The sequence below is a fragment of the Pelodiscus sinensis genome, chromosome 9, assembly GCF_052426305.1.
Source record: "Pelodiscus sinensis isolate ZL-2025 chromosome 9, ASM5242630v1, whole genome shotgun sequence".
NCBI classification, from domain to species: Eukaryota; Metazoa; Chordata; order Testudines; family Trionychidae; genus Pelodiscus; species Pelodiscus sinensis.
In genome coordinates this window covers 66,203,709-66,229,091 of record NC_143060.1, presented here as the reverse complement: position 1 = coordinate 66,229,091, position 25,383 = coordinate 66,203,709, and the positions used below count along the sequence as shown (strand labels likewise).

The window sequence follows — 25,383 nt, the reverse complement described above, 5'->3', positions numbered from 1 at the left end:
CACACATCTAAGAACTTCACGCGTTTCATCAACCAAGAGCAGGCCAGAAATATAAGTTCGTATCTTGTCGGACAGGTACATCTGCAATCCCAACTGAACAATACTGGAATCAGTCCAAGATAAAAGTAAAATTTCCCTATTCCCCCAAAATTCAACTTCCTGCCCAAGCACCAGATTGTGACAAATAGTTACACGAGATGAATCAACCATCTGGTTTAGTTCTCAAGGCAGCTATAAAATCACTAACTAAATTGCAACAGACGTCATCTGCCTGCACCTTGAAGTCACCAAGCAGTCTACTTCCTGTGCATGTAAGAGAAGGTTTTACAACAGAAGGATGAGACTAATACTGCGGCTACAGATCATCCTATCCCACTCATAGGACACATGCAAAACAAGCTATCAGAGTTAGTTCTGGATGGCGATAGTATTAAACTTTAGGAAGGGCAGTGGGATGCCAAGACTATCTAGAATTGCCAACTTGATCCTAATATTTGCTCCATAATTCAGTATACAAAGACCTTAGGAATAAGAATATGCCAACATATACAAAACAGAGGTCTGTGCCTACAATGGCAGAGGCTCAGAAATAATTTTCATTCAGCTTTCACAGTAAGTTCACACTATAAGGATGGTTTGGACAAAGACAGATCACCACAACACTGCAACAGACAGTCTTTTATTCAGTCAGAAGTCACACACACCTCTGCCATAGGCTGAGGATTTATTTATTTTCCTTCCCGATCCAAGAACCCCAGCAAAGAAGAACTGTACAATTCCCTATGCAGCTGCTCAGCTGGCTGCAGGGATTCACTTGAGTGACAAGGCATCCCATCACTTTAGAGGCAAGGAAGTTGTCTCCACAACGCTCCCAGCCCCTGCTGACCCAGGGAACAAGCAAAACTACTAGACCACTGGGCCAGCCTGGGTTTCCTCCACTTTCAACTTCACTTACCATCGCCTTGCCCACCTGGCTTGGTACTGGCCCATGATTTGGCAACAGGAGCTACTTCTGGAGGAGCGGGAGCTACAGGTTTTGGCTGCACTTGCGGCACTTCTGGCGGTCTGAAATTAAAAGAAATACACTCATTCATGGATACAGGAGAAATTTGTTCTCAAAAAATTTATTCTGTCCTGAGAAGTATTAATTTATTCTACTCGTTTGGGCCTGTGATAACTATGGCATTGGAAGAACTAAGGACTGATGTCCTAATTACAAACACAACTGTGCACAAGTTTACTTATTGTCATTTTATGTCTTCAAACCCTGATACGGAAGCAGCATTCGGGAGATGAACAATAATTCACTCTACAAGCCTTCTTGCCTGAAGAAATAGTAATACATAAAATTGAATTATGTCTACCCAATATCTGCTACTGTTTAGCCATGCATAAAAATACTCCATGATACCACTCAAAGGTAAAAACAAATACTTTATTAACCATTCCCTCCCATCCCTTTAAGCTCTGTGGTCAGTAAATTATGTGGAGATTTGATGTTATGTAAGAAGATGCTCCCAAAAGAAGTCTTCAATACTGTACTTAATTTCGGTGCATAGGAAGGTAGTAATTAAACTAGATAGAATAAAGCTAATTTTTGCTCAATTTCTTTTTTTTTTTTTTTTAAAGATGACTGAAAATGTGTTTGTTTTAATCCTTGAACCCCTAAATTATTTGAAGCCTAATTAACATTTACTGCCTCTCATCCAGTAGTATTTCGTGATAAAGATAAACACACAGCGTAAAAATTAAATTTGTCAACAGCACTGAAGGGCAAGTTATAGCCCTTCATTTGGAATAAATGTGGGCATACTGTCTCCAGTCTAAGAATAATGAAATCATTTCAATTAGTCTCAGGTGATGAAAGTGTCTCTGCCAATAATTAACATGGCATTTCCTCTATGACAATATCCTAATGTGTTAGGCATATTGTCACACATCCAATTTCCCCTGGGCCTTTAGTAAGGTGCCTGCAGTATGATGGGACGTTCACAAGTCACATTGAACAAAGTCAGTCGGCTTCTCTATTGTAACTTACTTTTCCTCCTCGTGCTGTTCTTGTTTAGAAGCCCATCCTGTGCCATCTTTAGGCACAATGTTTACATTAGGATCATTGCCTTTGTTCTCTGCTTTGAGACTAGGGAGGTTAGCGGGGGGAGGCATCCTTCGTGAAATGGCAACTTTCCCAAGACTCTGTAATCCATGGCGTGCAGTAACTGTATGCCAAAAAGAAAAAAAATGTTCATTTTCACTCTTCCCTTAAAATGGACAATGTTCATGGAAAGCTACAGATTTAATAGAAAAAAATGTTTTTTTCCCTTAAAAGGGGAGGGGGGGGGCATTAAAGATTAAACAGTAAGTCCCTTGAAATCTACATCTCATGGTCAAGCCGGAGTTATAAATTCCTTGAGCAGAAAGTTTTGAAAACAGTTCTCAGGATTGAACTGAAAATGGATGAGCCCCAAATTTACAGTAATTTTTTCAATACTAAAACCAAACCCTTTTGTAGGGCCTTAGAAAAACATGCAGCTGGATTTCCCACCACAGCATGGAATGAAAGCAACACTACTTTGAGAAATTCTAACTAAGACAATGAAAGTGACCATATATTACCGTATACAAAGACCGAAAAAATAAAAAAAACCACCTCTAACATCTTCCAAATTATAGTAATCTCATGGGCTATTTGGAACAGATTAATTGCAACCTTATTAGGTAATATTTTCAAAGTTAATTATGTCCCTTCAAACACACTTAAAACGAATCTTCCAAAATAGAGTACTACTTGTAAAAATCACTAACAAGCAACATTCCTTCTAACATTTGCCTTGTTTAATTCAGATGTATGATTTAATGCTGTCAGGGAATTTGAGAGCCCGAGGGAAACAATGTGACGCTAATGAAAGAGTAACTACATTGGCTTAATCAGGCATTTTGCAGGCAGAGGTGCCACAGGCTCTGTACACAGGCTCTGCTAGAGCATCTGAAAGGGCAGGTACTCATTCCTTGTCTCACTAGTTAAATAGCAAGACAGACTGGTTAAGAACCTATTAATAAAAATCCAGCAAAACACGAGATCAAAGATCTCTGCTTTATGGACTAGATCAACTGAATCCAATTCAACAAAAAAGTTTGGTTGCTGTCCTAAGGGGAGATAAACAATATCCTGAAGCAGAAGAATCACAACACAGTCACAAAGGTAAATGAACTATTATCATGCATTTCCCCCCGAGCTGCCTCTCTTACTACAGTGCTATGAAGACAGCAAGCAGATAACTGTATAATGCAGCCATATTTTTTACGGACTATTTTTATACCATAAGGTACAACTCCGCTTACTATGGGAATGGAAGGAGTGATCCGACCCCAAAACTGAAGAGCTATATTACAAGTAACTTGGGATGTGAATGGTTAACAGGCTAGCATTACGCTTGCTAGGTGATGCCTACTGGTTACAGTTAACTGCAGGAGCTGGAGTACCCCCCCAGCCTCTGTGGGCAGAGGTGCTGCTTCAGCCCCATGGGGCACACCCACCGCTTCAGCCAGCCTGCCCCTATTGAATTGGTTATCCAGTTAAGTGCAACTAAAATGGGACTTTACATACCTATAAATAACCAGAAGTTATCTTACACCTAAAACCTTTGCCACCATGCTTTCCATCTAGCAGCTTTCTCGAACATACAGCACGATATCTTGTTGCATTTAGATCGCATACTTCACACGACCAATCTCAAATACAACTGTATTAACGGAACTACAGAACCTAAGTCAGGTCAATGTACTCACCTGTAGTTTTCTGTGTTTCCAGTGATTTTCCCTTGTAAGTGTTAAATAGACTGAGCGTTGCATACTTTGTTTTCCCATCCTTTGCTTTTGCGGTCTGGCTTGGCTTTTCCGACATTTCGATGGAAACTCATCGAGTCTGGTGCCTCCTGCTCACCTCTCAAAATCAACCTTAATATAATAAGAAAGGAAAGCCCATTTCAAATCAAACCCTATGCATTTTAAAGGATCTCAGATTTAGCAATTTGAACCTTTTAACTACTTATTTATAAAGGGGCAACTTCTGGTCAACACAGTCCTACAAAAACATAAATCAAAAGCATTGCGATGGTTACTCCTGCTGCTTTGGATTCCTTGTTCAGTACTTTTGCCCAGTCCCAGAGGATGGAAAGAGCACTTTTTTGGGAAAAACCTACTCTCATGGGTATGTTTGTTGAACAAACACATTCTCCTCATTCTGTTTCCGCAGAGAACAGCTTTTTTATTTTTATTTTTTTAAATTTGGGCATGCACACCCGTGGAAAAGATTATTTTCTACTGGAAGAGGAGTTTCCTTTCTCCGGATGTTTTTATAAGCAGTGGAGTCCATTCAAAGGTAGATGCTGCCAAAGTATTTCTACACTGTGCCAGGGATGTTCAGTGACTTCATTCATGTCAGCAGGCAGTCATGTTGTCATCCCCAGTTTTATTATGTAATGCACCAGAAATATTTGGAGATTCAGCCAAACCAAGAGCTTCAGCTCCTGATGCTCAGCTTTCTCCCAGTTAGGACCCAACAGTTTCGGAGGGAATGCTTCCAATCCGTTCTCCATCAAAACCGGGGGCATAACTGATCTTGCTTGCAGGTTTTGTGTTAAGGGAAGGAAAACTTCAGTGGAGCTCCACAAAGAGAACCAGCATAACCATTTCATTTTGTTCCAAAGCTTCAGGTAACACATTAGTGCACCTATACCTTTTTTCCCTGCTCCTGTACCTCCTTCTTCCCAGAGGCCAGTAATTCTTGCCAAAGTATGTTTGTTCTGTTCTGGATGCACACCTCACTAACTAGCTATAATCCAGTCAGCAGAAGGGAGACGCTTACTGCCCAGTGCTGCTGCCTCTGTGGCTCCTGCTTGCTTCCCTCCCCTGCTGCCACTGTGGGAGGCAACAAGGGATGGAGTGCAGGTGGCTCTGGAGGGAGTTGGCTTAAAAGCCTGTGCTGTGCTTCTCCCCCCCCCCCCGCCTCCCCACTGTTGCCTTTGATACAAGGGCAGCAACACTGGGGGTGGGGGTATAAGGAAGGGGTGTGTAACCTTGAGAGTTAACTGACGAGCCCAGGCTCAGCGGTTAACCATGTACCAAAGCTCATCAGTTAACTATGTACTCTGGTACACACTCACATCCCTACTCAGAAGTTCTTCACATCAGGGCCCTCTCTCACTTGCAAATTTTCTCAACCTCTGCCTCCAAGTCACCAGTACCCCTGCCTGACAGAAAATACGGAAGAGACGAGTGTCCCCCTAGCTCAATATGAAATGGTGAACTCAAATGATTTATGCCCCTAACACAAGCTATTATTTCCCTGGGACCTCTCCACAAGCTCCTATGCTGTGCTACTAGTTAGTCTCTCCTTTTTTGCCACGAGGTGTTTGAGCTACAAGTGCTGTGGTCTGGGAGTTCATACCAGTCTCGCTATTCCCTTTTCAGGGTTATCTGGCATAAAGATCAGGACTGACAACTAAAAGTGTTATCTGAAACAACGTATCGGGAAGATCTTGAAACAGGCCACTAGTGTTCAGTGAGTTTTAATACAGAGATGAGTCCCAAAGCAGCAGTACTCCTGTTAGATGTGGTTGCCTGTGTTCCACACCAGTGAGCATGCAATTAAGTGAAGCCCCTTTATGCAGATAATTTCATGTTAATGAAACTGGAAACATAGCACCTACCTGACCAAGCTGAGATGTAAGATTACTGTTAGCCAAAATAACAGTTTTTCAAGATTCAAGGAGAATTTAATTTATATTTGCATGCTAATTAACATGCCCTTGCTCAATGTTCAGTAACCTATGTCCTCCCCTTGCACACAGCTGCCATTTGTGCCATAACTTGTATAAATAGCAAATTTAACTCTTCAAATAGCCTTAGGGTATGTCTACACTTGATTCCTCCTTCGAGGGAGGAATGCAAACGCAGACATCCAAAATTGCAAATGAAACAGGGATTTAAATATCCCGTGCTTCATTTGCATAATCGCAGGCTGCAGCTTTTCTGCAGTAGCGCTATTTCGGGACATCAAACTTGGTCCCTGCAGGGTTATTTTGAGAGAAAACCCTTCCCTCGAAATAACCCTTAAACCTCATTTTTTGAGAAGGAAGGATTATTTCGGGGGAAGGGTTATTTCCTCAAAATAACCCTGCAGGAACTGAGTTTGATGTACCGAAATAGCACCATTGCAGAAAAGCAGAAGTCGGCGATTATGCAAATGAACACGGGATATTTAAATCCCCACTTAATTTACAATTTTGGAGGTCTACATTTGCATTCCTCCCTCGAAGGAGGAATTAAGTGTAGACATACCTCACACCAGAAACGAAAAGCAGGTAAAAGCCTATCAACAGATCATAGGTCCTCAGAGGTGACCCACCCCCTAGCTTGGTATCTCATTCCATCATACCCCAGACAACATTAGCAGTATCCTTCTGGGTTCTTCCTCTATTCATCTGAGGGTTATATGCTGCTCAGAGTGGAAACAGGCAACCGCTGGCAGAGTGCTCAACTCAACCAAGGACAAGCTGAAGGATGATCCTATAGCAAGGGTGGGGAACCTAAGGCCCGCGAGATCAGATGTGGCCCCTGGCTTGCTTGGATCCGGCTCCCAAGACTCGGGGCTTCCCTCAGAATTGAGAAGTCTGTGCTGGTACTCCTTCATCCCCCACACCGGGTTTGGAGCATACAAAAATCTACTAGCTTGGGCCCCCTGAGGCACTTGAGTGCAAGGGGAATGTGGGAAGTCTCTCTCCTCAGTTGGAGGCCAAGTCAGTGAGGATTTTTTTTCTGCTTCTCATTTGTGCATGGCCCAGACTGATTTTTCTGTGGGTCATTAACATGAGCTATTCTTGCAGACAAGGAAGCAACATTTCAATGGCTTAAGAATCGTCTCCACTCTCCAAGTCAATAGAACATTAGCTCTACTGGAAGGCATCTGTAGCAAGCCATCACAGGCTTGTGAGTGGGAAGCTGACACCAGGTTACCAAAGAAAGCTGCATGATAACAGAGCTACATCGGTCATCTCAAGCTGCTCCAAAGGGGCTACCCTGGCACGCAGCCAACTGACTAGGGATGTTAGCGTATGTATTTTGACACAATTGGTGATATTTAATCTCAACTAAAAACTGCATGAAGACGATTAAACTTTTTAATTTCACATTCTGCAGTAAAGTGTGTCGGGGGAAACTTTTTGAATTAGGTCAGTCAAATTTCATATTTAACTTAGTATAGGCATACAAGAGAATGCCAATGAACGCAGTCAACCTGCGGATCTCCTTGCCAGAGAATGTAGTGAAGGCCAGGACTTTAACAGGGTTCAAAAAAGAGCCAGATAAATTCATGGAGGACAGGTTCATCAATACTTATTAGCCAAGGTGGGTGGGAATGGTGTCCCTAGCCTCTGTTCGTCAGAAACTGGGAATGGGTGACAGACCAGGGATCATTTGATGATTACTTGTTCTCCTCATTCTCTCTAGGAACACCTAATACTGGCCACTGTCAGAAGACCAAAGTCTGACCTAGTATGGCTGTTCATATATGGATGTCTAAGATACAAATTTTGACCAGGCGCTAAACCCCCACCACCTTTCATTTATGCGTGCAATCATCTATGCTCCATAGTGCCATGCACTGGATATATTAAGTACTGTATATACAAAGGTGTGCTCAGCTTATGTTTTAGATGCATTCAACACATCAACTTCTTCAAAGTTAGTCCTTGCTAACATATGCACCTTTAATCAATTAAATAGCTAGTCTATTTAGTATCTGATTTCAGCTTATTGGTTAACTTTTCCAGTGTGCCTCCATTAAGAGAAAACTATGCCCATCTGTTTAGGTTTAATTAAAAGTTTATTTGACATTGAATCACAATAGCAAACAAAGCAGTTTATTACAGGATATGAGATGGCTGCATGCCCTTAGGAAGCAGAAGCATGCAACTGAAAGTCTCTAATCACTTCTAAAATTAAATAATTAACATGATAGAAGGAAAGATGTGCTACAGTAAATGAAGCAACAGCAAATGGCAGGGTTCATTGCATCCAAGAGAGAAGTTTAATCTGATCAATGAACCATTTCAGGTCACTATAGTTACACCACTTGCACAATTACATAAAGCATTATGCTCCTTAATTTTTGCAGCAAAGAGTACTTTCAGCCACTTAAACTTAATGTCAACAAATAAGCCATTGCAACATCAAAAAATAACTGTCCCAAATACATTTTCATCAGTTAAAATTGTACAGAGTTACTGTACTCTATACAATATTATTTTTCAAATTACAGAAAGTTCTTTATCACTTATTTAGGCCTGGAGCTAAAGCACAGAGTATGTATTATCTCCTGTATTCAGACTCTCCTAGTATGTAAAAGCACTGGGGATGTAAGCAACTAATCGACTACCCAATAAGCCTAGGTTTATCAGGTAGTCGAGTCACTACTCGACTATTCACTCCCCTCCTCCCCCGTCCTTTGATGCCTCTATCAAATGCACCAAGGGTCGGGAGCAGGAGACAGTGCTGGGGGGAGCCAGCTAAAAGGCCAGTTCCCCCCCAGCAGAGAGAGAGTTTCCCCGCTGTGCCTTTTCCTTTGAAATGTACAAGAGCTACAGGTGGCATTTGTACATTTCAAAGGCAGAGGCACAGCGAGAGAGCAAGTACCCCCTTCTTGACTAATCGAGTAGTCAATGGAAATTCCATCGACTACTCAATTAGCTGATTAATCGAAATTTAACATCCCTAAAAAGCACACCATATCAAGGACCCATTTTATTCCATTATTTTGTAGCCACAGGTTATTGCTGAATTGTCATCCAGAAAATAAACTAATTTCAATGAAATTTCTCACAATTGTGAAGGAAGCCTTCCTAACACGAATACACCAGAGAACAAATTAACAGTTTAGAAAATAGAAAAAAATATTTTAAATTTTATAGTAGGCAGAACTTGCAACACATGCAAAAGGTTACCTTCTATTTATAAAAAACCAAAAAAGTGAATCCCATATAAAGAAACTACTTCAATGATTAGGAGGATGTGAATGCCTCTAGCAAGTTACTGTTCTTGAAAGTGGTTGATGTAAAAGTTGACAGAACGTATTCTCTCTCAAAGACTGTCTACCCTCCTACATTTTGTAGTTTAATTACTTCCTCTATATTTTCTGTAGTATTTCTTCTCCCACAGAATGGAGATTTTACACAAAGGTCACACTGTAAATCAGTGCCAGGACTCGCAAAAGAAGGATGGTCTGTAGTGGTCAGAGACTCAGCACTGGATTCAGTTGCCAGCTTTGCCATAGACTTCCTGTGTAATCTTATGCAACTCTCAGTTCCTCATCTTAAAAAAGGCCTCATGATATTACCACGTTATGAAAATAAATTTATTTATGTCTGAGGAACATATATATACACACCACAGTAACGGAAGCTGTATAAGTAGCTAGGTAAACTGAAGTTAGTATTCCTGATTCCTTTCTATACTTTTTCTAACCACTTCCTCTAGAAAGTATAACCTTTCCTCTCTTAAAAGTAGAGCACTGATAACAGGTTGACAGTCATGTCAAACTACAGTGTCAACTTCCTCAAAACACACCCTGGTTAAAGGATTCCTGAAAAGTCAGTTTCAGGTGAATCTTCAAACTACTGAGTATATGAATGGAGTCTTAAATGGTGAGTTTTTGCTACATGGGTGATTAAATGTAATGGCCGGTATTTTTACAAACCCATTACTGCTGGAGAAAGATCCTGCTGTTTCAGTTTACTGTCTCATTTGCAACACAGTCCAGATGAAGAGTAAGATGTTAAAAACAGCAACAAGAATGGAAAAATTTTACTGTAACTGTAAAGCTAGCATATTTCAAGAGTCTACACCCTTAACAATGGCAAAACATCACCATGACCTATGGTTAGGATGCGGCTCACTATAGCCTGAAAAGTATGAAGTTCTGTTAAAAAATTGTATTTTGGGGGGTACCTGAAGAGCAGGCAGTTTATGCTAAACTCAACAACAGATCAAGATTTATAAAAAAGTGGATTCTGGGCACTTGGAACCAGAAGAAATACAATTTGTACTTTCAAGCATTCCTAGTCCATGGCTCATTTATAAACACACTATCTTTAATAACCAGGGCTCGACAAATAATGCAATCTACTTGCCCCTGGAGAGTAGACAGCAACCCGGAAGAGCCGGGTTCGGGCGATCTGCACATGAGCAGATCATCGGACAGCGCGGCTGGCAAGCGGGGCTCGCCGCAGTTCAGTGAGCTCTGTTAATAACCATATGTTATTAGGATTTTCATATGTTATATCTGTGTTAAAAGCTTTTAGACTTTAACCCCATACTGCATACTTAAATATTTTAAAGTGATATCAGACTCTTCTCCTGTTTTGGTCATAGACCTCACAGCTACTACCGTCCACACATGTATGAAGCTGGACAAAAACCACTAAGAAAAAAAACCCAAACCCTATATCAATCATAATATTAAAGGCACACATGGTTTATTCAAGACCCCAAAAGCAAAACTGTTAAATGTACAACCATAACCCCCATTGACTTGTGCACATCTATTCTAAGACAGTCCAACCATGTAAGATCTTACTTCCAACCATCAGGATACAGTAATTTAAGCTACCAATACTTTCATTTTGTGGACTGAAATTTTCCAAGATGCATTTTGATCAAAAATAGTTCAGCCACTGGGAGCATGAGGCGAGCATGTGTGGAAAAAAAACACAAAACTTTTGCTGTAATACACCTTTTTCTAACAGTTTAGGCATCAAAATGACGGAGCAGAAAGCTGATGTTTGGCATGAAAATAGCCTTCATTAAGTAGTACTTTTCATCAACGAAAGCTGGCTTTGATCAACAGTATGAGCCTCTTAAGCCAGAATTTTGTCAGCACTTTTTAAGCAGAGTGAGGGGTAAGGCAGCCTGCACACGTACATCTAATTAGGTTAACTTAACTGAATACTACCAAAATGGACCCCATGAGCGACTAACCACTTTCCAGAAGCCCTTGGCTCACTCATTCCACATTTGATAAGGCAGAAGCTCCCTGAATTTGAAGGAAAGCAGCCCTTTCTTTCCTTTGGATCTTGTAAGATGCATGGATCTTGTAGTGCTATCTAGACAGAAATCTCACAATATTAAACAATCTTTTCTTTTTCTTCCTATCATTTCTTTAAACATGAAAAATCCCATCAAAAGTACTAAAAAAAGCTTAAGAGAAAAAGCAAAAAAAGGCAATTTTAGGTCATTGATGACACTTAAATGTAGGTATGTGTTTAAATAGATTTAGTTAAATTGATGCAAGTTTGTGCAGACATCCTTATTTTGGTTTACAAAATTTTACTGCTGTTTAGCTTGATCGGTTTTCTTTAAAGTGTCTTCATGCAAAATTTGCACCAGCTTAATTAAAATATGTCTTAATGCTTTAGACAGAATTTTTGAAAACTGAAATTGTACTCTGTAAGATGTAGACAGACGGTCTGGCAAGTTTTCTTCCCTAAAATATCAAATCTCAGATCTGGCCTGAGAGGAGGTACCCTAGCAAAATTATGGACATCTTGGATCATGCTCATTAAGACCTCTTGAGTTTCAAGTGTGGTAGTGATGGCAGCTTAGAGCTTGTTAAACTGCAAAAAACCACACACACTTCCAAGTATCAGAGGGGTAGCCATGTTAGTCTGAATCTGCAAAAGCGGCGAGGAGTCCTGTGGCACCTTATAGACTAACCGAAGTGCTGGAGCATAAGCTTTTGTGGGCAAAGACGCACTTCGTCAGATGCATGTAGTGGAAACCTACTACTTCCAGAATCTTCCAAAAGATTCCACAAAACAAAACAAAATCCAACTCCCTTTATCACCAAAAACCCCCTCTTCCATTCCACTGTACCTACAAAACCTCACACTAGCATGAGACGAGAGAACAAGGAGTTCAAGAATTGGTCGGGGGATGATAAAATGCATGTAAAGAGGCAAGAGATGAGCAAATCTCACTATGCCTCTGACCAGTTTCAAAAATACACACAACTGTGCGCATGTACATAAGTGTAAGCTTCCCAACACAAAAGTTGTGTTTCCACAATATCCGTTGCCAGGGCTCGCCGAACCGCGGCAAGCCCCGCTCACCAGCCGCGCTGTTCGGTGTTCTGTGCATGCGCAGATCACCCAAACCCGGCTCTTCCGGGTTGCAATCTACTTGTATTATTTGTCGAGCCCTGCCCATTGCTATCGATGTCTTTTAGCTTTGTTAAAGTCAACTTTAAAAATGGATTGAGTATTTTAGAGTGCTAAGTGTTCCTCTAGTTCCGCATATACATTTATTGTTCTTACCAAATCATATTGGCTAAAAGTATTAACTATTCAGAAAAGGAGATGAGAAAGGTAAACATCAGAACCTTTTAATAAAGGTACATCTATAAAAACTTGTCTCCATGATGTGTTTTTCATGACAGTGAACAAGCTGAGATAATCAACAACTGTTTCTCGGCTTGTCACCAAAGTTGGCTGCCTCCGTTTTTTCTATTCTCCCTCTAGTGTTGCAGATGCTATCCCTCAAGCGTTTCCAGCACCTTTGCTAGCTCTGAAATAAAGCTTTTTGAGTTGGTGGGCAGTTTATCACTATGCAAACACTTGATCTTTCACAAAGAGCTATTTTGCCATTATCATGTGACTGCCTCTAGGCTCCCACTGCCAAATTAAGCATCCTGTAGCTCCCAAAATGAAACAAAGTGGAGTTCATAGTAGACGAGGAGGCAGGAGAAAGATTAAGCAGCAGTCCCAAAGAGTTTTCCTACTTGGAAGAGTTCAGCCCAGGAGAGCTATCCTAGCTAGCCTCCTGTTTCATTTGCTAGTATCACTTAATCCAAAACTCCACCTCACAGAAAGACCACACTTGAGAGGACAAGATTTTCCCCAGTATCCTCTCTGCTCCAGCCTTCTCAAACCACTTTAACTCTCATTTAGCTGTTGGCTTCTCCCAGCACAACTCCCCTTTCCAGGTTTTAAATAGCATTTAAAGGATACCTGCCTCCAGACACAGAAAAGGTAGAGCTTGTCTTTACTAATGGGTAGATTTTAGGTAGAACCTGGGCATTCAATCTCTCCATTTAGAGATAAGAGTTGTCAGAGAACATTAATCTGGAAGGAAGTAAATACTGTAAGGGACTAAAATCTTTATTTGGAACCCTTAAGCCCCCCCCCCCCCTTTTTTTTACCTTCTCAATAGACTTATATGGGTTTGAATTTTATTTGTGAAGCAGTGGGAAGTCAAACAACTGGGGATGGGGAATTTGAGAGAAGTCTTCTGAAAAACTGATGTTTAATTTATCAAATGAAACTGATTTAATATCAGTAGTGATTTGTATTTTACATTGTAAATTCTGATACAAATATTTCACTTCAACTAAGGCAGTATGAGAAAAATACTCCAAATATATGCACCTATGAAAGCTTAAGCTATCAGTTTTGTAAATATATTTTAAACCTGATCATTTCTAGACATTTGTGCTTTTAGTTAAAAAATACAGACAAAAGGAAAAGTATTAAGTCACATAATTACCAGGGATTTTTTTTATAACTGGGCTTGTGCCTTTTTTGTTACTTCATGACGCATGAGGAAGGCCTGAAAAGGTTTGCTTCCTTTTTTAAAGTTAATTTTTCTAAGCAAGAAAGGAAAAAAGAGTCAGGGACCTCAAATCTAGTTTTACCTGGTTTTACTGTGGGAGCTACTCAGGGTTCTCCTTCTGAAGCATTGGGCACTGGCTGCTGTTGGAAGACAGGATCCTGGTCTAGAGGTACCTTTATTCTGACCTAGTATAGCCATCCTTATATACTAGAGGATGTCTACCTCCATCTTACATCTTAATGAAAGGTTTGAATCTTTAATAAACCCTTCCTCGTATTAAAGGCTCCATTAATATTTTAAGTTGAATAAGAAGTTTAATAATACAGACAGTTTGAACCTCTCTAGTCCAGCACACTCTGGCCTGGTGACATCCATGGTCTGGCATGATTTTAGTTAATCAGATGTCCACTTACCATAGGTGTGGCCAAATTTCCCACAATCCCATGAAGCTTGTTTACAGCCATCAGCTCTGGCTCTGTGTTCTGTGCTGTTATTTAGTGTTTATTTATCCCTAAATGTCTTCTAAGAGCCCAGTAAGCAGTGGAAGAGTTGTAATTCTGCTAGACAATATTGACTTCTCCATGGTCCGGCAAATTCTCTTGTTCAGCACTGGCCAGGGCGTGAGGCTGCCAGGCTAGAGAGGTTCAACCTGTAGTAGTCCAAGTTGAATAGTCCAAGTAAAAATCCTTCCTCTCCTTAATTATCCAACTTTCACATTTTTTGACTTGTGATGTTATGACTTATCAGTTCTCTAGCCAACCTACAGGAGACCTAAATTTCTAATGTAAAAACACAATCAGGAAAACATATACAAAATTCTTCTCAGATCTTTTTCAAGCATAAAATATCAAAAAATGACAAATCAGTTTTTCCCAAGTATCTTTTAAGACTTGTTTTACACTTACCTTGGCCACAAAGGTATAGTGTTTGCTTCTGACCTATATTTTTTTGCCATAAACAAAGTAAAGCCCTGCACAGATACGAAGTTTGAATCAGCAGCCACGGATATCTATATCCACATCCATGGATGCAGATGTCCATGGATATAAAACAGAGATTTGTAAATTGACAGGATTCTAGATACAAAATTTGTATCCGTATTTATATCGGCAAAAATGAGCAGTGAATATCTGCCACCGTATCAGCAGATACGGATATCCGTGGATTTGCAGGGCTCTATCTAGAAGGCACTAGATTAAATTTAAGGAGTATAAATTATGGAAAATCTTACTCAACATGCCTTGGCACAATCCATAACAGTTCACAAAAAATGCTAAAGAATTGACGTTATGCAGTGTCTGAGGTATTCTTAACAACAGGGGTTGGCAACTTGTGGCATGCAAGCCAATTTTCACTGACATATGAGCCTCCCTGCCAGATCCATACGGAACTGTCCCAATTTTAACTGCCATTGCTTCTTGCACAATGCAGCAACCTCCGCTCCCCTACATCCCAGAGAGAGCATAGGCGGCTCCATAGGAGCTTTGCCGACAGGCAGCTGGGCTGGCTTCCAGTGGCGCACGGTTTACTACCACTTCGCCACCCACTGCCCCACCACAGTGCACTGCGTGGCCCCCGGTCCAGCCATGCTGTCTTCTCCTCCTCCAGGCCGCTTGTTGGTACGGGGCCGCCGCTGCCAAGGGTGCCGGGCAAGTTCAAGGTAAAACCGGGTGGAGCTGCTCCCGGTAGGGATGTTAAATTTTGATTAACTAATCGAATAGTCAATAGGATTTCCCTTGACTATTCGATTAGTCGATAAGAACGTCCGCATTCCGACTCTGAAATGTACAGGACTGTTGAACATTTCAAAGTGGAAGCACTCGTATGGAGCCTGTGGTCAGTGGGAGACACTCCATTCGCCCCAGGCTCCATGCCAACTTTGAAATGTACAAGAGTCCCAGCCCCATTTCAAAGTTGGCTTCTGCTGTGCGCCTCTGCCCTCTCCCACAGAGCTGGAGGGAACCAGCTTTAAAACCAGCTCCCTCCAGCACACCCAGCCCCTTCCCTCCTCGTGATAGAGACAGCAAGGGGGAAAAGCAACTAGTAGCTTGCATCCCTACCTCCTGGATTTCCATGCCTTGGAGCTGCTGCCTCAGCCCCTACTGGGGCTGCTGGGAGACTTTCCCTGCTGCAAGAGGGCATGAAGCCAGGTAAGCATCACCCTTCATGCCCAGACCCCCACAGCCCAAACCCCTCACTCACTCCCCTTCCCCTACCAAAACGCCGCACTCCCAGCTTGCTCTGACACTCTACCCCAGCCTGCTACTGCAGCCTCCCTCACTCCTGCCCCCTCTCCCTGGCCAGACACCCTACTCATAGCCTGCTTCTGCATCCCATCTCGACTCCGATCCTGCAGCCCATCCCTATACCACACACTGACAGCCCTGCCCCACCCACTGAACCCCTCATTTTTGTCCCCACCGCAGAGACTAAGGGGGTCCATAAAATCCACTAACTCCAGTACCCAGAATAATAAATCTGGCCTATGGGAACCTCAGTCCTTCCTGTTCTTTCCCCTGGCCCCATGGGGCTGGAGTGCCAGAGGAGTGAAGTGTCTCAGTTGGAGGCCACATCAGTGAGGGTTGGGGTTTTTTGAGGAGTTTTTTTGCTCCTCACTTGTGTAGTCACCCACTTATTTTATTGTGGGTCAGTGGCCCCCACCCATCAAAGAAAGAAAATATTGAAACCTTTTGTGTTGGTCATAAGCAGGGCTCGACAAATCCACTTATTTACTCGCCCATGGTGAGAAGATTTCAGCCGGTTGCCCCATTCACCAGCAGTTCACGCATGCACAGTGAGGGGCTGGCAAGTGGTTTTCACCGCGGTTTGTCGAGCCCTGGACATAAGTTAATATTTTACTTTATTTAAAATGAAGTTTGATAAACACGAGAAAGTTAAAACACTTAATCTGTTTAATAATTTAAATTAAACCATTCTCCCTACTGCAGCTTTTTCAGAAAATATGGTCACTGCACCCAACCTGCCCCTTCCCCTCCCGCAGCACACAGATCTGTAAATAGAAGTGAGTAAGTTAAATCTTGGCATGCCGCTTCTGAAAGGTTGCCGACCCTGATTAATAAAAATAGTAGACTATTTGTTGTTTTGCACACTGTAGATATTGAAACCACCTTCTCCACATTTTAGTACAATTAACTTAATAAAGTCAAGTAATAAAGTAACTGTACAGTATTACAATTCCCATCTCCATATTCTGCTCCATGTTTGTTTTTGATCTCTTGTGCTCCTGTCACTTTAGATTTTTTTTTCTCAGTTTTACAAACCTATCCAATGTTAATCTTTTTTCTTATCTTTCAGCTGTGGTTTTTTGGACCTGTTTCTGTCTGTTGCATATCTAATACATGAGAAATGATGTCAGAGTAAGGTTTGAAAACATACAGGACAAACAGATTGGACTAAACCCACAAAAGCTTTAGATCAATACAAACAAGTAAGCAACATGGCAATGCTATGTCAAGTCCAACATCCATCACACCTTAGCTGATGGAAATTGGGATGGTTTTATCAGGGTACTTTCTCCTGTACCCTGCCGGAAGTAAAGAAGTTAAATTGCGATTATCTAACTAATTGTGTAGTTGATACGTTTTGTATTGACTACACGACTAGTCGATAAGGACTACTATAGAGACGCAGTGGGGTAATTCCAGGAGCCAGCTTGAGCCGGGACCAAGCGGAGCCGGCAGGCTCTTACTACATTTAAAATGCAGAGGTGCGGCATCCCGAGCCAGCGCAAGCCGGGACTTCTCGGTCCCAGCTTAGGCTGAGTCCAGCAGCCCGTTTGCGGCAGCCAGCCCTGTCCACTGTCAACAGAGGCTGCCTTACATCAGCAGCCCTTATCCACAGGGGGCCCAGCTCCTTGCTAACCCTATCTAGGCTTTTGCTTATCAGGTAGTGGACTACTTGCTTACATCCCTAGCTTGAAGACTCCATTTAAAGAAACTTCTGGATTCAGAGTGCCTGAAATTTTAAGTTCCTCTCCTTTTTCTCCAGGTTGCTGCTAGAAGGGAGCAAGAATTCTCTCAATCCATAATTCCATAGCCTCATGCCTAGTGTGATGTCTGGGCTTCTTCTCCCTCAATATTGCCATCATCTTTTTATTTTTTCTTCTTCTTCGTATCACAAACTTGGTCTACACAACAGAGTTAAATTTACATAAGGCAGATTATGTCACTGTCTGCATTATAGTCTTGCCACGCCTACGTAAGTTCTCTACTACAATGTTGTAACAACTTCACCTTCCTGAGAGGCATAGGCTTATGTCTGTGTAGTTAGGGCAACACAGTAATTTATGTAGACACAGTGTTCTTTACATTGGCTGGCGGCTGTCATTCTTGTCAGTTTCATGGTTCTGCCTGGGGCCTACCTGCTAGCACCTGAAGGAAGGGGGGGCACCTGGAGGCTATGTGACCTGCCATCATCCACAAGCACCACCCCCAGCTCCCATTGGTCAATGGGAGTGCAGAGACAGTACCTTGTGGCCCTCGCCTAGGAGCCGGACCTGCTGGCAGCTTTCCCCCTGACCCCAGCACAGAACTGCCCTGGTCGCTGTAGCTCCATGTGGAGGCCAGCAAGGAGGAGCACCTCTCCCAGCCTTTGGCAGCTTCGGGACTTGGGGAGAGGCATCTCTTCCTGCTGTAGCCCTGAGCCCTTGCACAGGACTCAATAGGAAGCTGCACAGCTGCACATAGCTTAGGGCAGTAGTCTCCAACCCTTTTACACCCAAGATCACTTTTTAAATGTCAGAACAAGTCAAGATCTACTGCCCCACCCCTTCCGTGAAGCCCCGCCCTCTCTGTTCTCCGCCTCTCCATCACTTGCTATCCCCAACCCTTACACTGCTGCTTTCCCCCCCCAATTCTTCTGTAGGAAGAAGTTTTTCCAACATTTGGCCTGTCGAGACTTGACCAAATGTCAGAAAAACCCCTTCTTTTGGAAGCCCCCTTATTCCTTGTGGAAAGAGGAATATAGGGATGACCGAAAGATCATGCTTGCTCTTCCACTAAAAGAAGTGGAAGAGCAAATGCATCCCTGGATGCAGAAGAGTTTTTCTGGGGTATCTCCGGAATCCTCAAAAACTCCTGCAGTCTAGATGTACCCTCGCTGGGTTGAGACAGGATGTGTAGGCTCCGGGGTGGGAATGAGGGATTTGAGTGCGGGAAGGGGTGAGAGGTACAAGCTCTGGGAGGAAATCTGAATGCAGGAGGAAGTGGATAAAGGAACGCTGGCTTGGGGAGGGAGTTCCAGGCCGGGCAGTGTTGGGGTCAGATGTAGGGTTAGGGTACTAAGTAAGCCACAGACTTCCGGATGTGAGGGTTCAGGAATTTGGGTTGGGGTATGTGAGGGATTCAGGGCAGGGGGTTCCAGTGTATGATAGACTGAGATCTAGGGTCTGGGAAAAAGGGGAGTGCAGGAGTGTCATGATGCTGTGGCCAGATGGGGGCTTGGCCCCAATTGGGGGTTTGTTGGCCAGACTTCATTTTCAAATAAAATACTATGTCAAACACAAAAAGTTTCTGCATTGTATTTATTTCTGAGAAGGGCAGGAAACCTGTTTGAACAGGGTGCCAGTGGAGACAGGTTTCTGCGGCTGGGGACGGGAGAGGGGACGGGGTGGGAGAGGGGACGGGTTTCTGAGGCTGGGGAGTGGGGAGAGGGAACAGAGGGATGGGGAGAGGAGGGAGTGGGGGCGGAGAGTCCTCTACTATCACCTCCTCCCAGGATTCTCCCCCCCACGACCCCGAGGGAAGTTGGCACATGCCTCCCGCAGTGCAGCCAAAGTCCCATTGGCACCTGCCCTGGGGCCAACTCCACCCCCCCACGGCGCAGCCAAACCGCCCCCCCCCCCCCCGGGCGCCTGCCCCAAGGCCAAACCCCGTCTCCCATAGCGTGGCCAACCCTCCACGGGCGCCCCCCCCCCCGCCTAAACCCCGTGCGCACCTGCCCCAGGGCCAAACCCACTCTCCTGCGGTGCGGCCAAACCCTTGCGGGTGCCTGCCCCAGGCCAAACCCTGGGGCCGACCCCCGCTCCTGCTGCACAGGGAAACCGCTGCACTCCTCCTCCAGGGCCGATGCCCCTTCCCCCAGCAACAGAGTCGTGGGAGGGGAGCAGCACGCGCACTTCCAGAACCCCCAGAAGTGACGCGGGCTTCAGACAGGACTTCTGTCCACCCCGCAGGAAGCCAGCACTACACTAGAGGTAGGTAGTCGGGCTTCTTGGGGGTGGGAATGCCCGAACGCCTCACGATCGACGGGTTGGTGACCACAGGCTTAGAGGGAACGTAGCTCTTCAGTCGGATGTGCACCACTGACAGAAGAGAAGGTAGTGTGAAAGGCTGATGTGTAGCCACAACTAATACAGTAAAACTTCAGTGGTCCGGCACTCCTGATGGTCCGGCACCATCTGGAACCCAGAAGTGCTCCGGGCAGCCGGACAATTGGAGCTGCTCTGCCCCCGGCTTCCCCGATTCAGCCACTGCTGAAACTGACCAGCGGCCTACTTGGGGAAGTCTGGGGCAGAGCAGCTGGGGTGCTTCCAGGTTGGTCCCGCAGCGCCGAGGGGCACATCCCGCCCCACCCCACCCCACCCCAGACCCCTCGTAGCCCCCCCTTCCTATAGTCTGGCATATTTGATAATCCGGCACCCCTTGGGTCCTAAAGGTGCCGGATTATCGGAAGTTTACTATATATGCTGACTTTAGGACTTGCCCCAAATCTTGTGTCCAGGTCCTCACATAAAAGTGCTTCACAATGTTTAATGTATTTATCCTCAACACCTCTGTGAGTAGGGAAATTACTCCCATTTTTACAAATGCAACTGACAGAGACTAGTAAGTGGCTTGCTCAAGGTCACACAGAGCAGGGAACTAAACTTAGTGCCTCCTTGTATATCACACCAGGACTATTACCTGCCCATACAAAAGCCACTGAAATCACCGACCTTGTCTATCAATTTGAGCATGTCATTCCCCATTTAATATGCAATAGACAGGGCTTGAAAAACCGCTGCGCATGCGCAATGCTGGTCTGGCGAGTAGCTTTCGCCGGGGTTTGTCAAGTCCTGGCAATAGAGGTATTTGGGGTGAAGAATTCACAACTCAAGTCCAGTGTAATACTCCACAGTATGCCCAATGCCCCCACTAACATACTTTCTGCGGACAAACAAAAACCCAGACATAGCAACCCTCTAGACAAGCTGTTCTAAGAAGTAAAATGATTGCAGGTGCATTTTAGAACACTCTGCTCCGATTTGCTCACACGCTGAAGATGCATTTTATAAAACCACATTACCAGAAGTACTCCAGTAATATTTCAACTCAGTTGTAACCTCTGCAACTATACCTGAAGAATTTTTCTTCTAAGACTGTTTTCTGCTTATTTAAACCATTGAATTGAAAAGAGAATGTATACTACTGCAGCATCAAGAGAGACTACAAAGCAGGGCTTGTGAACAATGGTGTGCACATATCACATTTTACCTGTCAAACTCAAGGACTTTTGTAAAGTGGAGATTATCACTTTTGTAATTAAGAAAATTAGGCAATGTAGTGATTGGTAAACTCAAAACCACAGCATATCAGTCAGAGCAGAACACAGCTGATAAATCCCACTCTTCATCTCTAGATATTAGACCACGCAGACTCCAATTTTAATTCCAATGAAATCCATTATAAATATACCCTCTTAACAGGTTAGTGTCATCATTTAATATTTATCATTAACTGATCTCATCAGAGAACGTGCTGCACTCCAGGGCACAAGCCATCCTTTTGTCAAAGGCACACTAAGTCCTAAGGCGGGGGCAGGGGACCTTTTTTTGGATCAGAGGCCACTGACCCAGGGAAAAATCAGTCAGGGGTTGCACACAAGTGAGAAGCAAAAAAGAAAAACTAACCCCCCCCACTGACATGGCCCCTGACTGAGGAGAAAGACCCTCCCCACATTCCCTTTCCACACCAGAGCCTAAGGGGGCCCAGGCTAGTAGATTTTGTGCACTCCAGCTCCACAGTAGGACAGTGTAGGAGCTGGAACACCAGCACAGGCCCCTCAATGCTGGGGGTGGGGGGAAGAGGGAGCCCCGAGTCCTGGGGGCCACATCCTGTCCCCAGGCCTTAGGTTCCCCTCCCCTGTCCTAAGGGCTGAAAATGTTCAAATTTCTTAGTTGAAAAAACAACACTGAATGACAAATGTACCATAATGCCCATACATTAAGCTTGATAAACGACACATTTTACTGTGAATTTTGTAATAGAAGAAGAAAGACTGAACAGGCAAACTTCTAACAGCACACACATTAAAGGTGACCTGCCAGGGCAATAATATTATTTTTGTGCTTCTCTACCATGTATCAAGTAGACTGGAAGTTTTATTTAAAAAAAATCCATGAGAAGTTCACATCTTGCCTAACCAGAAACTCTATAGAAGACTGAAGAAAAAGTGAAATTATGTCATACTAGACAAGAGACTGAATACTAAACTGCTGAGAGGAGAATGGACTTTTTGGTTTAACTGGTCAAAACTTTGTAATCAACATCTGTCATCATCTATTTGACTCAATTGCTGAAACAACACTTGGGGAGGAAGAACAGCCTTTGAATTAAGGGGTGAAACTCCCATTACACATTTGAGAACAAAAGATTGTTAGATAATTATCGGACAGATCTTCAAACACACAAACAATACAAAAAACACAAAGAAAACCCATCTCACCACCCAAAAGTTCCCATTTGGCCTTTTGCATACATTCTGCTCTTTCTTCAGAAATCTAGATTTCCCTTTGTATGTTACTTTTAAAAACTCAAGTCTGGACTCCTCTGGGACAGGCTGGGTGGAGGCAATGGAATAATGAGAAACACTCACAGGAATAGTATGAATAGAGGACAGCACTTCTGACTACAGACAGAGATGCTTCCTCTTGATTAGTCAGCAAAGAGCTGCTGTGCTTCCTTGGAAACCTGTTGAGCTGTGTCTACAATTAATCTTTGCCTCCAAAATTTCCAACCATTGCTTCCTGCAGTGGTGGCTCCCCAAATGCTTAATGTAGACAAGCATCGGGTCTAGACAACACCATATTAAAATGCCAGCATCCTCCTTAAATCACAGCCAAGCTAGCTAGCACTCCTACTGATGTTAACAGCGGCATAAAGAAGATTTTAGTGAGCTTGGTTCTGAAACTCAATGTAATAATCCTGCAATGTCTGCTCACGTTTTTCTTATCTCAAGAGTTACAAGTAAATAACAAGGCAATACACAAAATCACAGCCTATGACTTTTACTTAAAACACCCTTAATTAAGCAGGGGGGGAAGGGGAAGGAAGGGAAAGCATGTATCTGTGGCCCCTGCTCCTCCTGGAGGCAGCATCCATAAGCCCTGCTGCTGCTCCCAACCCTGCTGCTCCTAGGATGCTGTCCAACTGCCAGGTAGCCCTGAAGTCAGCTGGACTGGCCACTACAAAAACCAGAGATCCCAGAATCTGTCACTTCCATGAAAGACTTGCAGCTTTAATGACAAGCACAGAAACGTTAGTTTCTCGTAACCTAGACATTATTGGACACAGGACTTTTGGAAACAATAGGAGAGTATCCTGCAATACGAACATAAAATTGAAATAAAAAATACATCTACAAGCTAACATCAACTGCATAGCCCATGCCTTTCCACATCTGCTAGCAAAAGATGAGAAGCTTGAAATATTTTAGGGTGAGAAGAGAGAGATCGTGAAATTGACCTGCATTGAGCAGGAAAGACCATCTGATGCCCCCGGCAGCCAAGAGCCCCGTTTCACCAGGCAACACTCCTGCTCCAAGCGCCTCCCGCCCCCGTGGCTATTCACGCCGCTGGGGGCGAGGGGGAGATGCTGCGGCAGCGCCCGCACGGAGCAGGAACCAATCGATCCCTCTGGACAGGGAGGCACCAAGCGAGGAGGAAAATCCAGGCGCAACCCAAGCCGGCCTCGAGACGGGGAAGGAAAAAAAGGGCCCCGCTGCGCGGCACCCGGGGAGCAGCGCTATGGGGCTGGGGAAGGTTCCCTTCTGCCCCCCCAACTGCCCCCGGCGCGGCGCTATGGGGCTGGGGAAGGTTCCCTTCTGCCCCCCCAACTGCCCCCGGCGCGGCGCTGTGGGGCTGGGGGGAGGATCCCTTCTGCCCCCCCCAAACAGCCCCCGGCGCGGCGCTGTGGGGCTGGGGGAGGATCCCTTCTGCCCCCCCAAACTGCCCCCGGCGCGGCGCTGTGGGGCTGGGGGGAGGATCCCTTCTGCCCCCCCCAAACAGCCCCCGGCGCGGCGCTGTGGGGCTGGGGGGAGGATCCCTTCTGCCCCCCCCAAACTGCCCCCGGCGCGGCGCTGTGGGGCAGGAGGCCGCCCCCGAGAGCGCGCTCAGCCCCACAGGCGGCGGGCAGGGCCGGCTCCCTCCCCCCGCCGAGCGGAAGCGGGGCCCTGGCCGAGCCGCCCCCCGCCCCGGGCCATGCGGCGCAGGCCGCGCGAGCGCCGCTCCCACCGGCTCCGGGGCCCGGCCCCGCCCGGCGCGGGGGGAAGGGGCGGCGGGGCCGGGCCGCGTCGCACCCCCCAGCGGGGCCGCGCGTCCCCCAGCCCCCCACCGCGGCGCCTCACCTGGGCTGCGGGGCCGGCGCTGCGGCCTGGGCCCGGCTGCGAGACTCGGGGAGGCCGCTGCTGCCGCCGCGCGAACCGCCTCCACACAGGGGCCAAGATGGCGGGCGGCCAAGCCGGCGCCAACGGCGTCTGACGTCACCGCGCAGCGCCCACGCAGCGCCGGCCGCGTGAGGCCGGGCGGGTTCCTTCCCCTCCGCCGAGGCGAGCGCGCCACCTGCAGGAGCCTGCGGGAACTGCCTGCCAGGGAGGCGGAGCAGGATCAGCTGTGCCTCTGCTTTGGGGCCATGGCCTTGCTGGTTCCTCTGGCCCCTGCCGGGGGGTAACAAATCTGCCCGGGGGGGTGTTGGATTGGGCTAGCACCCCTTGGCAGGGTAAGGCCAGCCTGCCACCAGCCAGGATCTGGAAATCAGGAGAGTGCCTTAACCATCGTGGCTGCCTCTAGCCTGGCATGATTTCGCGCAAATACTTTTAACGGAAAAGTTTTCCACTTCAAAGTATTTGCGCAAGAGAGCGTTTACACTGGCACGGATGCTTTTGTGCATAAGGCATCTTTTGCGCAAAAGCATCCGTGCCAGCACAGACGCTCTCTTGCGCAAGATATTAACTTGCCTGTCTACACTGGCCCTCTTGCGCAAGAGGGCTAAGCCTGAGTGGGAGCATCAAAGTATTTGAGCAAGAAGCACTGATTTGGTACACTACAAAATCTTGCGCAAATTCTTGCGGCCAGTATAGACAGGCTTTTGCACGAAATCTTGCCAGTCTCGACGCACCCCGTGAGAATTTAAACCATCAGTGGGCCCTCCCCTCCCTTCCGTGTTGTGAGTGTGTCAGATGCACTTCAGGACATTGCCAAGCTTTTCTCTGCAAGGACGAGAGCTGGCAACGAAGCCCTCTGCCATTGAAAACCAACGGCTTACCCGTGCCAGTGGACTCAGGTTCATGAGGCTAGGGCTAAGGGGCTCTTTAACTGCAGTGCAGACATTCAGGCTCGGGCTAAAGCCTGAGTTCTAGGATCCGAGAGGCAGAGTTGTTGACTCGAGTCCCACGACTTGAACTCGAGTCCGACTTCAGTCACCTAGGGGCCTTGAGACTCAACTTGGG

The 25,383-nt window shown here is 45.3% G+C and overlaps 1 protein-coding gene across 19 annotated transcripts in view; it reads right to left on the bottom strand.

The window, feature by feature from the left end:
• PRRC2C (proline rich coiled-coil 2C) overlaps positions 1–24,435 on the bottom strand; it is an 85,420-nt gene extending 60,985 nt beyond the window's left edge. For 17 of the 19 annotated variants that reach the window (XM_075937009.2, XM_075937012.2, XM_089780626.1 and 14 more), the window contains exons 1-4: positions 24,283–24,434; positions 3,787–3,954; positions 2,039–2,216; positions 956–1,065 (exon numbers count right to left, since the gene is read on the bottom strand). In XM_075937009.2, coding sequence (XP_075793124.2) covers positions 956–1,065; positions 2,039–2,216; positions 3,787–3,901 — 403 coding nt within the window. In that variant the 5' untranslated portion in view covers positions 3,902–3,954; positions 24,283–24,434. Of the gene's footprint in view, positions 1–955; positions 1,066–2,038; positions 2,217–3,786; positions 3,955–24,282 lie in introns of all 19 variants that reach the window. The other 2 variants (XM_089780629.1, XM_075937014.2) reach the window with 2 other exon arrangements.
• Between the last annotated feature and the right edge of the window lie 948 nt (positions 24,436–25,383).